The 13,263-nt window shown below is 32.5% G+C and overlaps 1 protein-coding gene across 1 annotated transcript; it reads right to left on the minus strand.

The window, feature by feature from the left end:
- Nucleotides 1-10,668: 10,668 nt before the first annotated feature.
- On the minus strand, nt 10,669-12,402 carry LOC111908360 (uncharacterized). The gene is made up of 2 exons (XM_023904183.3): nt 12,032-12,402; nt 10,669-11,079 (listed from the first exon to the last, which is right to left on the minus strand). Exons 1-2 carry the CDS (start codon nt 12,334-12,336, stop codon nt 11,055-11,057), a joined length of 330 nt encoding a protein of 109 aa, XP_023759951.1. The 5' UTR covers nt 12,337-12,402; the 3' UTR covers nt 10,669-11,054.
- Nucleotides 12,403-13,263: the final 861 nt, after the last annotated feature.

The raw sequence follows: 13,263 nt of genomic DNA on the forward strand, positions 1-13,263 counted from the left end.
TAAGTTGATCACGACTATTTTTGATGAAAAAATTGCATCCAAAGATGTGTAAGAATGAGATACTCGGATTACGACCATTCATAGCTTCATATGGAGTCTTTTTGAGATGACGGTTGATGATACTTCGATTTTGAGTGAAGCAAGTTGTTGCAATTGCTTCAGCCCAAAGATAAAAGAGGAAGGTTTACGAAATTCAGCATTGACCGGGCGGCTTCAACCAGGGTACAATTTCTTCTTTCAAAATCTCCATTTTTTGTGGGTGTAAGGAGCTTAAAAGTTGTGTCCAATGCCTTTGTTAGTAAGAAACTATTCAATCATGGCATTAGTAAATCTATAACCATTGTAACTACGAATTCTTCGAATGGGCAGCTTGGTGAGAACCTTAATTCCCTTAATGAAATTGATGACTTCGGAAGTGGTTTCCAATTTCAATTTAGAAAGAAAACCCAAGAGATCTTGGGTAGTCGTCAACAATCACAAGAATGTAATTTTTGTGATGCAAACTTCCAGTAGCGGACGGCCCATAAAGATCAATGTGAAGAAACTCAAGTGTTTCTGAAATTTACTTCTCAATGAGAATGGGATGACCATTCTTGGATTGCTTCCCACACTCACATGCAACGCATATATGATCATTTTCAAACTTGAGGAGTGGTAAACCATGGACCATTTCACCAGAAACCATATCATTCATGTATCTGAAGCTTAGATGAGCAAGCCTCCGATGCCACAACCAACTTACGTAAGGAACAAGTTTTGAAAGGAGACACAACTGAGGCTTCCTAATGATCATGTTAATATCTAGAGGAAACATATTCTTGTTTCGATATGACTTGATGAGGCATTCTTTTCTATCTTCTTTCATAGCATAGCTATGCTTCTTACAAAACTAAACCCTCTGATTCATATCAGTGAGTTGGGCCACACTAATCAAATTATGCTTGAGATCAGCAATGTAGGCCACATTAGAGATAGAGAAAATTTCATTGGTTAAGACACCATAACCTTGAATTTGGGAGTTTGAATTGTTTCCATATATAACATAACCACCATTTGGAGCAAGCTTTAAATAACGTAGAAAGTCTTTCTGACCACTCATGTCCATGGAACAATCACTATCAATATACCATATTGTATCTTGTTCCGAAGCACAAAAAGCTTAAAAAATAGTTAATGGTGGAGTTTTTAGGCTCCGGATTATGGTAGACTTTGGCATGGGCTTTGGACTTTGTTTTAGGTCTCTAAACAGGTGGTGTCTTAAAGTGCTCTTTCAAAGACTCTTTGGGAAAGATGCAAAATGACACTGTCTTTTCATTGATCTAAAAATCATATTCAACACTTGGTTTTTTGGCAACTTCTTGTCTCGGAGGAACGATATTCTGAGGTGGTTTAGAATGAACCAAATTCCGAGATGGTTCAGAGTGAACCAAGTCTTGAGGTTCATGCTTCAGAACAACAATTTCTCCTTTAACAATCCATTCAAATTTCAGATTTGAACCTTTGGAAGGTTTCTTATCAATGACATTGCGAGTATCTTTTCCATTGTTCATTTCCTTCACTGGCACATTGGATTTTTAAACCTTTGAAACTTGTTTTGGTTTGAAAATTGTGCCATCAGAGGTAGCAATGAACAATGCAGAAGACATTTTCCGAATTGAATTATTTTTCATTTGAGTACTCACATTATTATAGGTTTTACAGAACGAGTCTCCACGCTCACATGAATATATCGTCTCTTGAGAATCTTAACAGACATGAATGTGTTGTTATTCCTAGCGGCTGGATTGGCAAATTTTTAGGCACTTTCGTATCAGATTTCTCAAAGAACCTAGAGTTTTGTCTAGCCCTAGTTTCTTTCGCAAGAGATTTCCTAGCATATGTCTTTGGATGAACAATGTCCTTATTGTTCAACCATGGTTTCTTCTTGGAGTCAGATGTTAACTTAGAAGATCGTCCTGAAGATGGACTTGTGAAACAAGGCTTGATAAGAACTAAAGTTCTCTTAGAAACAACTTTTGAGTTTGACACAATAGAATCAGACGATGAGTCGTCATCACACCGAATTTATTCATCTACATCACTATCAAAGGATGCCCAAAATGAGTTAGTTTGGTCTGAGTCATGTCCACATCTCTCAGGAAGGATTTCCTCAATAATACTATTGTTTGGAGGACCAGAGTTCAAAATGTAGACTCTAGTACCACCTATGCTATGTGGAAGTTCGGAAGATTGATTCGGGTCTACGAATATTAGAGGTGGAAATTACGAGGAATCTGGACATGTAATAGCCATTGGTTTTATGTTAGGAATCAAAGATTTATATTTGTCTAAGGTCTCATGAAGGGACGATAATGGTGAGACGGGGTTATCCGAATAAGTGGGATTCAGAATGTCTCCCATAAACGTTAAATTTTGAAGTTCCTTCAAGGGACGAGCAATTAGTTTCGGAAGTTCGCTTCCTAGACCAGGTGCTTTGGACCAGGTATGACGAACGTTGTGAGTCATTTTTTCATTAGCTTCAAGAACATCAACAGATTTACGCAAACTATTGATTTTAAAATTAAGATGTTTGTTATCACAAACCAAAAGATTTATTTCACTAATCTAAATTTCACATTTTTCATTCAAAATAATACATTCATCTTTGGTCATTACAAGTTCTCGTTCTAACGATTCAATCTTAAGCTTGCGGTCTTCAAATCATAGTCTAAGTCGGGTCAACTCACTATCCAACTTCACACTAACTTCTACGGAAGACTCATATGCTTTATAAATAATTGTCACATCTGATTGTATTTGATTAAGATAAAGTTCACATACAGATAAATCGAAGTTATTATCGGTGATCATAGATCTTACCTGTGGGATGATGCTTCGCCCAGGTGGATTGTTGGATGCCATGTAGCAGTAATGTGGTTCAGCATCTTCATCATCATCTTTTAAACCTGAGGACCAGTAACCTTCATCACACTCAATCATATGTCTAGCCACTAGACACAAGTTTCTACCCATATTCTCTTCATCCTCATCACCCGATGACGAATACTTATCAACATTTCGCGAAACAGTGGTGACAAAAGCCTTTTCACTCTCTGCTTGATCTTGAGCACGTCAAGCATAATAAGCAACATCTTTCACCTTTGGTTTTGGAGGTTCATCAGCCAAGCAGTCCTTTTCATAGAGGTTAGCAAGACCACATTTGTGACATGCAATCTCGGGTTTGTTTTATTTCGAAACGTCTTGAAGTTTCGTGGAGCGATTTGAAATGTTGGGTCTATAGGTTGGTGGGTTTTCATTTGGATTAGGATAAGTTTGAGGGTTACTTTAGTGAGGAGTTTGATAGAGGTTATGGTGTGGTTTTTTATTTACATTCCATGGTCGTTTCTATTGCATTGAGAGAAGTTCAAACTCTTGTTGGAAATGAAGTTCGGAAGCAGCGGCTTCTGGATTAAAATTGAACAAACGGAATGGAGAGAGTAGCTCCAAAGGGATCTGAAACGACTGGGTTTGGAACAAGTTGGTTGACTGAACTAACAAGTGTGAGAGGACCTCCAAAGAGTTCTCTTAATGTTTAAGAAAAATTGGATTTGTGTCCTTGCAATTTGTCGAACAACTGATAGAGCTTCGAATTTTTCATAGATCCATTACTCTGAAGACACAATTTGATTTTCCCCCATCCTTTTCCTAGACTGTTGATGAAATTCAGGTTGTACTCAAGCGGAGTGAAAATAACACCATGAGCAGTCATGTTATTCACAATGATTTTGTATCGATTTGATGTAAATGCGACAGATCCACCAAGAGTGGTTGCGAAAGTGTCAAAGTCGTTCATAATGGATGTCAATTACTTGTCCTTCATATTCTATGAACCTTCAAACAAGTATTGAAGTGTCTCCCATATCTCTTTCGTATACTTGCATAACTTAATGTGTTCAAAGAGAGATATTGGAACACCAAACACCATTTCAGAGAAAGCAATTTGATCTGCTTTGAGATTATCGATTCCATTCTCGATGACAGGTGCGTGACTTGTTTCTTTTTGACCCATGATAATAGAAACAACATCTCTAACAACTTGTCTTATAGGAACATGAGGACCTTCGTTCACATACCTCCATATCTCTTCACCATTATCTTTTCCAACCAAAAATCTCTCCATTCTAACTTTCTAATAATCATACTCTCCAGCAACTAGCAATGGGCACGTGAAGGGAAACACATGCTATTTGCGATTTGCATTGAATACATTCTTTGAAAAGGCATCCACTGATATCAAGATATTAGAGTTGAAGTGGTATATAGAAGAACTTTCATCCTGAACACAAAAATGATTAAGATACCAAGGTAATCTTAAATCAATGATAACCTGATCTTATGGATTCGAAGGACAACCACTTAGGCTATGATACCAATTGTGAGTACTTAAAAAATCTTTTAAATGTGCGGATAAGGTTTGCAAACATAAATCTTGAATTAATCTTTAATATGAATGCTTCTTAGTAATTAACATCAACGAAGTCTAATCAAACAAGTCAAGATTATACAGAAATAACTTTAACAAAGTATTCAAGAAGATTAAATAAAGTAAAGTATGAACAAAGTAAATAAATCGAGAACAAGAAGAATTTAAGAGAGATGACTGGTAGAAATTTGAGAGTGACGTGAAGGATTCTCTTGATGCACAAAAGAGGTGTGTAAGATCACTATTTCAGTACAAGGTTGAGACTCCTTTTATGGGAAAAGTAAATATAGTACAAATACATAGAATAAAGAGAACTTGCATCAGTAAACAAAATCTTGATAAACTGGATTTTCTCTGATTCTACGTAATACTAAAATGGAGTAAAACAAAAGGAACTTTCTTATTGTCAGGGAAAGTTGACTAAGTTTCAAATCCAAGGCATCTCGAAACGAGTCGTCTTTGAGTCTCCATCTTTGAATCTTCACTTTACATTTGAAATAGCATTCCATCTCGGAATGAGGAATGATCTCAAATAAGAAACTGTCTTGGAAACATCATTCCCATCTCAATTGAGAAGTGATTTTGGAATCACTTCTCCATATCATAATCGCTATGAAAACTCAGAATCATAACCATATCGGAATGGCTTCCTATCTCGAATTGTCTAAGGAACACTTTCATGTACTAACAGTTGGGATTGTCCTTCTAGGGATCTCAACATTGTGGGAGAAGGCCCTGACTAGCTGAGATGGATGGAGTAGTGCTAGAAGTGGATTTGGTAAAGAAGACATTTTTGGTGCAAAACTGTATAAGTGATTGAAAATCTGAAAAAGATTTCCAAGTAACTTTAAAGAGAAAAATACAATAACACCATTTCTCCCACGGATGGCACCAAGTTGTTTTGGTCAAAAATTAACAAGCTAATTATGTAAACAAATTAGTAAGTATGGTTTCATGTTAGAAATAAGATGTTAAAAAGCAAGAGTGCTAAAGATCTTGAAATATGACAAATTTCTTGGCCGTGCTCAAGAGCCCGGGAAGAAAAAATATTATTTAGAAAATAGTTTAATGAAGTTAATGCGTTTTGAAGTGTAAAGAAGTGTATTTGGAATATTTGGGACAAAAATAGTGTTAAAATTGTTTTAAAAAATGATTTTGTGTAAGAAAGTAGTAAGATACTTGAAAAGATATCAAGATACCACAAAATATCTTGATAAGTTGATGTGAAAGCAGATAAACAATCGAATAAGTAGGCAAAAAATGTTGTGATCGGTATAATCATCATAAATGAGTAAAATCAAGCAAGAACACAATGATGTACGAGGAAAACCATTAATCCTTTTGGATCTCTGATATAAAACCTAGGGAAGTGATAAATTCACCAGCGGTGCTAGCTGATCTTAGAAAGAATACAATTATGCTCAAGCATCAAAAGAATTAGAGAAAAAGAAATGAAAAGTGTTTATGTTTGTGTGTGCATCGTTCAGTTGGTCTTTTATACATAACATGAATAACCAAAACTCTGACATTCTTGGGATTCTCCTTGATCTTTGCTTGAACCGACTTTCTCGAGAGTCTTCAATGTTCATGACACATTAACCACGTGTAATTGACTTGGTCTTATTTGTTTTTCATTAAGCATTAAGCCCCTGCATGAGATATCACAAAAAATATAATGCAGTCCAAGATACTAAATAAATACAAGATCTTGGACTTGCGTGGAATGTTAGTTCAAGTTCAAGATATAAATGATAAGTCAAAACTTCTACTCACAATAACAGAGACATTTTTTATGGTTTTGTCTAATTAATCAAAGTATTCATAATTTAATTTATACCTTTTTTATATATTCAACCACTAATGTCTTACTTTTCCAAATATACGAGGTGTTTGGTTATTGGTTATGAAACTATTTATTATTATTATTATTCGGCCTAATTCATAATAATTGGTTTTTATATCTAAATACTTTTCATTATATATATATATATATATATATATATATATATATATATATATATATATATATAAAGGTTTGTATCCATTTTATACACTCAAGTATAAATAGTGAAGAACAAACAAAGAACAGAAGAACAAGATGATCACAAAGATACTTTCACTAAGACAGAATGTTTTCCCAAGAGAACGAATGTCACAAAGACGGACCTTATCACCAAAATATCAGACTTGCTATTTATTCTATATTTATAGATAACTGCCTAATATACAAAGATCACTAAGATCATAAAGTTCATGCTGACGTTGATAGTGCTAAAGTTGGCGTTGGCGCTTATGCTGATGTTGGCGCTGGTGCTGGTGGTCAGTGTGTAGAGTTTGACTCATCAGATCATAAGTTGTCCTTACAATCTTCCCCTATCTGATGATATCAAAACTAATCTTCAATAAATTCTTCAGCTTGTGCTCCCATAAGAGAAAGATTGAAACTTTAAATTCTTCATCTTTTTCTTCCCTTAAGAGCAGTGTTGCAGAAATCGGCCTTGGCGGCCGATTAATCGTTTGGCGGCCTTAAACCGATTACGATTAGTGTGCTTGACGGAAATTGGTCCAAATCGGTCAAAGTTGGCCTTGGCGGTCCTTGGCGGTCTCGGCGGTCATAGGCGGGAATTTTTTAAAAAATTAAAAAAACTTTAATTTTCAAATATTACACCAAAATTTTAAATTTTCAAATTTTTATGCTTTCAAATTTTAAAATATTAAACTAAATTTTTCAAATTTTTAAAATTTTAAATTTTCAAATACTTAGTTTCTTAGGGAATATTAATTTTTTAAATAATTTTATTAATAATTAAGGGTTCCCGATTAATCTCCAATTAATCCTCGCCTAGTCCGATTAATCGCTTATCGTCAGTCGACCGTCGAGCTACCTCCGAGCGATTTTTACAACCGTGCCTAAGAATAAGAACTTTCTTGTGATTTGAAACTCTCCCCCTGAGATAAACAACATTTGAGTTTTGATCCCCCTCTGATGAATAACATACATGTGTTGTATATTCAGTTTACTTTTGAATAACATACCTGTGTTGTATACTCAGCCAGGGGTGTGACATTTATTCACTAGATTAAGACAAATATTTAAATTAGGAGAGGAGATTAAACAAAAAAATAATGAGTTTCACATGTCATAATTTTATATGAATAAGAAAATAAGTATGAACAAAAGTAAGAAAATATTAAAATTTTCTTATAATTGTCTAATTATTAAAAAAAATCAAAGAAACCATGACAAAGATTATTCAAAGAAAATACTAAATTACTTATTTACCTTTTTATATTATCATTGACCTTTTTTGCTCATTTTTTATAAAAAAAAAATGAAATCGGCTAGAATTATTGAAGATTATTGTTGAAATTGTGCAACGGACTCGTAAATTCTTCAAGGGATTTTCTAATATATGCATTAAGAGATATAAATAGAATTAGTTATGGAACTATTATCATAATTAAATGTGAAATACATTAATTATATAGAATATTTTCCATGATTAATGCATTTTATATTTTTTATTAAGAAATATTTCATATAATTTATGTATTTCATATTTAATTATAGTAATATTCTTCATAATTAATAATTCTTATATATACCTTAGGACACATGTTAGAAAATCTCAATAACATCTTAATTTGAAAAATGTTATAAAAGATATTTATTAGTTCACAGTTCAACAAAGGGTGATGATCCGTACACAACATTTTTAGTCATACACAACAAATTATATTTTATATAGTTATACAGTACAATAGTATAAAACATAAATTGTTATGCATGGCTAAAAAATATTATAGACAAATCACTACCCTTCAACAAATACCATCTATAGCTTGTTTGACATTTGAGTTGATTCTACTCAAAAAATTTATATCATCCACTTAGTAAAATTGCATTTATCCTATAATGCCCTTTTACAAACAATAACCCTCATCGCCCCTTATTTTGATTTTGCCATTTTTTAATTTTGGTTTTTATACATTTTATTTAGAAACCTATGACTTCCTCACATGATGTTGTGATTTTAATTGGGTTTTTTTTTCATTTTACTCTTATTTTTTTGTTTAAGTTTAATTCTGATTTTATTATATGTTATTAACATAAAGTGTATAATAATAATAATAATAATAATAATAATAATTAATATTTGAAGCAAAAACTAAAAATCTTTATTTGATTTATTTAGGTGTTTGTTTTTTCGAAGCGAAAATGTCTGAAGTCTGCGGACCACCTCTACAACCCCATGTAGCATAATAGGTGGACCAAACGGCTGCAACATATAATAAAAAATTTGTTTGTTTTTTAACGTCTACAGACTACTGCAATAAGTTAAAGTAAGGTGTGAAGAGGTTTGAAGCAGGTGGTATAGTGTTGCGTTACGCAGCACAGGCACAACAGTTTTTAAGTTAGAAGTCTTCTGAAAAACAAACAGCTGCAAATGGCCAAGTGTTACGTATGTACTGCGCGACACATCAATAAGTGGTCATAATGGTTTTTTAGAAAAAACAAACAACACATTCGTGTAATACCAACATCATATGGACGTATCATTATCAGAATCGGTTAAATATCTTTTTTTGATTTATTTAGTATCATACCATAAGCTAAAAATATTTTTTTTTGTATTAATGATGTAATCTAAACAAGTAGCACAATCATCCTTAGTAAAGTCGAAAAGGATGAGTTTGTGGTTGCAAATGCACAACCACAAATAAAATAGCGGTCAGGAGTTGCAATTTGAACAACAACTCTCATGATGTAATAGTGATAGTAATGATGCATTCACCCTACTTACATAAGATGTTGTCCAAGAAAAAAAATTCAAAACAATCCATGTTACAAAAATATTCAAAGTAATGTATCGCAAAACTATTATTTCAAATCACAGTTATGACTGCTAATTTATTTGTGGTTCTAATAGTTGTTTAAATTACACCATTAATAAAAAAAAATTAATTTCTTTTTAGCTTATGTTATGACTCTTAATAAATCAAACAAAGATTTTTAACCGATTCTAATAATAATACATCCATATGATGATAGTATCACATGTATATGATTTTTATCTAATTTTTGCTTCAAATATTAAGTATTATTATTATATATACTTTATTTCGATAACATATAATAAAATCAGAATTAAACTAAAACAAAAAAAAATAAAAAATGAAAGTAAAAATAAAATAAATTAATGTGGGAAACCATTGGTTTGCAAATAAAATGCATAAAATTCAAAATTAGAAACAAGAATAGCAAAATTAAAATAAGAGGCAATGAGGGTCAGACGAACGAGTGTGGGCAACGCGGCTACCATGTTATCTTATGTGGTGTACGCCTTTAATGGCGCTATGGCGCGGAACACCGTCCTAGGGTCGTGTTAAGGCGCGTCATGCCATTCGATGTTACCACGATAACAAGGCATAACGTGTAAATTTCGACCGTTTCAATTTTTTTCCCGTTGAAAAACAGTAATAATACCGTTGTATACGGTGGAATTGAAAAAAAAAATTACTTCTTCAATTTACTTTATATATATCAACAAATATATATATCACTTTATCTCTCTATCTCTATTTATCTATATCTGTCTCTATTTCATTCAAAAAAAATTACCCTCTATGGATTAAAACCCGAATACCCCTCCTTCGAAGGATTTGGCAATTCTTACGACAAACGAAAAAAAATTACCACCGAAACAAGCTGAAGTGATACGGAAGATGAAGGCACAGATAGAGAGAAAATACTTGGGCGAAGAATAGTTTGTCGGTGTTTTTATTTTAAATTATTATGACTGTCGTGTGTTTTTTTTTTTCAATGGTTTTTTTTTTTTTGTTTGAAATGTTTTTTTAAGTTTGTATGGTATTTTTAATTTTCTAGTTAATGAAATTATGTTTTATTAATTTATATGTTTTTTTATAAATATATGACATATATTAAAAAAAATAAAACGAATTAGAAATATATGAAGTAAATAAAAAAATAAAACAAATTAGAATAATAGAAATTAAAAACATCCAAAAAAATAAAAAAAGAAATAGAAAATAGTATTTGTTATCACATGTTATTTGGTGTTGTCCATTTCCAACCTTAGTGTTATAACACCAAATTGTGATTAGGATGATGAGGTGGACAATTTAGGTGTGATAATATGTAATAACATGTAATTATTATTGGTTCCACAAAAGGAAAAAATATATTAGTATTATTATAAGCGGGTCATCTCCCAGTTTATAAACGAATAACAAACTATTTATATTATACAAAAAACACCATTTTAAACACATTTTACCACCATCCATCCATCACAGGTCATGACAACTACCACCCATAACCTTTCACAACCACCAAAATCGTAAATTATTATTTCAGATCAAAAATTCGAATGTTAACTTGAGTGGAGATGTTCATTGTCTTCTTCACCAACTTGAGTGGACTTGGTTTAATATCAAACCTAATAAGACGAAATCCCTTTTGTCTTCTACTTGATGTAGATGTTGTTCTGGGTGAACTTGCATGGACATGTTGTTCTTTGTCTTCCATCAATGTTTTTGTTGTACAAGGATGATATCTCCCACCAACAATTTATGTTGATTTTATTTTTCGTCTCCTTCAACCATGTTAAAGATTTAGGTTAAGAAAGAGTAAGAAACAGATGAAATTGACAATTGAATCTTATATTGAAGAAAACAAATTAATGAACAAGAAGAACAGTGATGGGTGATGAATGGTTGTCGGTGTTTTTGAACAATTGGTTGATCATTTATAAATTGTAATATTAATATTTTAATTTGCTTGTTTAATCACTATATGAATGTTGGTATTTTATTATCTGTTGAATAAAATTAGTAGTAGTGTATCTTTTGATAAAAAAAAAAATCAATTTATGGTTATTTTTTGAATATTCTAAATAACTTGTTGCTTATTATTATTTTTTTTGTTTTTGGACATAAATCAAATCATATATGTTTTTTTTATATAATTTAATTCATTTGCTAGTTCGCAATGTAATTAAATTTTGACAAACATTTAGTTATTTGATGCTTACAATTTCAAATAACAAAACACATTTATATATATTTTCTTATTAGTTTATATTTGATTAAATCCAAATTAACATCTGCATGATGCAGTTTATAGCATCATTCAGAATAAGCTTTTGATATCGAAATTTTGTTTTGAATTTCGTTCTAAATTTGTATAATTAATGAAAAAGAAAATGATTTAATAATATAAAAAAAATGATATAATAATATAAAAATTCAAATGTAACTGAAGTTCATAGCAGAAACGACACTTGAAAGCTGAAACCCTAGAAATCCGATTTCATATACAATTCCCGATGTATAAATCTATAGTTTACTAAAACGAAGTGGTAGAATCACGAGATGGCGGCTACGTGAAGCGTCGGCTGATGATCCGCCGTAGTAAGCGACGGAGCGGAAGAGGACTGCGGAGGCGACAACGGCAACCTCATCGAGAAATCCTTAAGGGGAGCATCATCCTCAAGGTTCGCATACGAATCCTCTTCGAAATTGAGCGCGTAACTGAGAGGATCGTACCTGAAATCAGTAGAGGAGCGACGGCGACGGTGATTTTGTCTGGCGTTACTGCATCCAATCCGACCGAATATGTTCCGGCACTTGTCTTTAATCTCTGGTAGATCAACGGGGGAACGGGATTTAATCCATTGCGATGATGCACCGATGAGATACAGAGGACGCTGCTTGTTGTTGTTGTCGCCGTTGGAAGTGGATGAGGTTGATTCGGAGCGTAGGGTTTCAACGCGGTGGCCGGTGAAACAACATGAGAAGCAGAGGGATTGTTTGATCTTATCTTTTAGGGAAATTTTGCGGGCGTCGTTCATTTGCGTTCGGCGGAGTTCGTATGGCTGAGAGTCTGAGAGTTGAGAGTTGAGAGGATGATTTATGAAGGTGGCGACAAAGGAAATGGATGGAGTGAAGTGCAAATTTGGTCCCTATATGTTTTCTTAATTTGCAACTTTAGTCCCTGAATCTTTCTTCGGTTTCGTTCCGATAGGCTATCTCGGGGGGCTTTGGAAAAATCGGTAATGGTTAGGCCCGAGGTTCGGACTAAAATCAATAACCCGGTGTAAATTGGGCCTAGATAGGTCCAATTATAACTTCGACCCAAGAATAGTTCAAAGAAAATACATGTTTTGGTCTAAGAAAAAGACTCCCATAATTTTTGGAATTAGGTCCATGTTGTTGATGATTAAGATTAAGATTAAGATGTACTAAAAACCAATTAATTATGATTAAGATGATAAAAAGGAACCAACACTCGAAGTTCCTTCTCCATCTATTGACGGAAAGGGAACCAACTGTTAAAGAAGTGAACCAAAGTATGATTATAATTCATGGTTTAGATGTGAGAATATCGAATGTATATGGGATAATGTATATGGGATGCAAACGAATCAAACTAATAAGAAAATAGTTTGTTCATTGTTTGAGTTTAATTAAACAAACAAATGAACACATATACACAATTTATTGTTTATTTTAAAAAAAAAATATTTTGTTCATTAAAATGTTAAATGAATATAAACGAAGGAATATAAATAAAAGTAAATAAACAAACATAAATTAATGGGTACAAAATGAGTGTACATAAACATCAACTAACAAACATAATATATTCCAAATAAAACCATTGTTTATATTTATTTGTTTAACAAAAAAACTTGCTCATGTTTGTTTGTTTATTAACAAAAGGGAAATATAGAAAAACACAATCATTTATTTACATATTCATTAAAACCTTTACATTT

Source organism: Lactuca sativa, chromosome 8, assembly GCF_002870075.4.
Source record: "Lactuca sativa cultivar Salinas chromosome 8, Lsat_Salinas_v11, whole genome shotgun sequence".
NCBI classification, from domain to species: Eukaryota; Viridiplantae; Streptophyta; class Magnoliopsida; order Asterales; family Asteraceae; genus Lactuca; species Lactuca sativa.

Coding starts and splice junctions, on each gene's coding strand:
- LOC111908360 (XM_023904183.3), bottom strand. CDS start 12,336: ATGAACGACGCCCGCAAAATTTCCCTAAAAGATAAGATCAAACAATCC. Junction 11,080..12,031: donor CGCTCCTCTACTGATTTCAG/GTACGATCCTCT, acceptor ACATGGTTGAAG/GAGACGAAAAATAAAATCAA.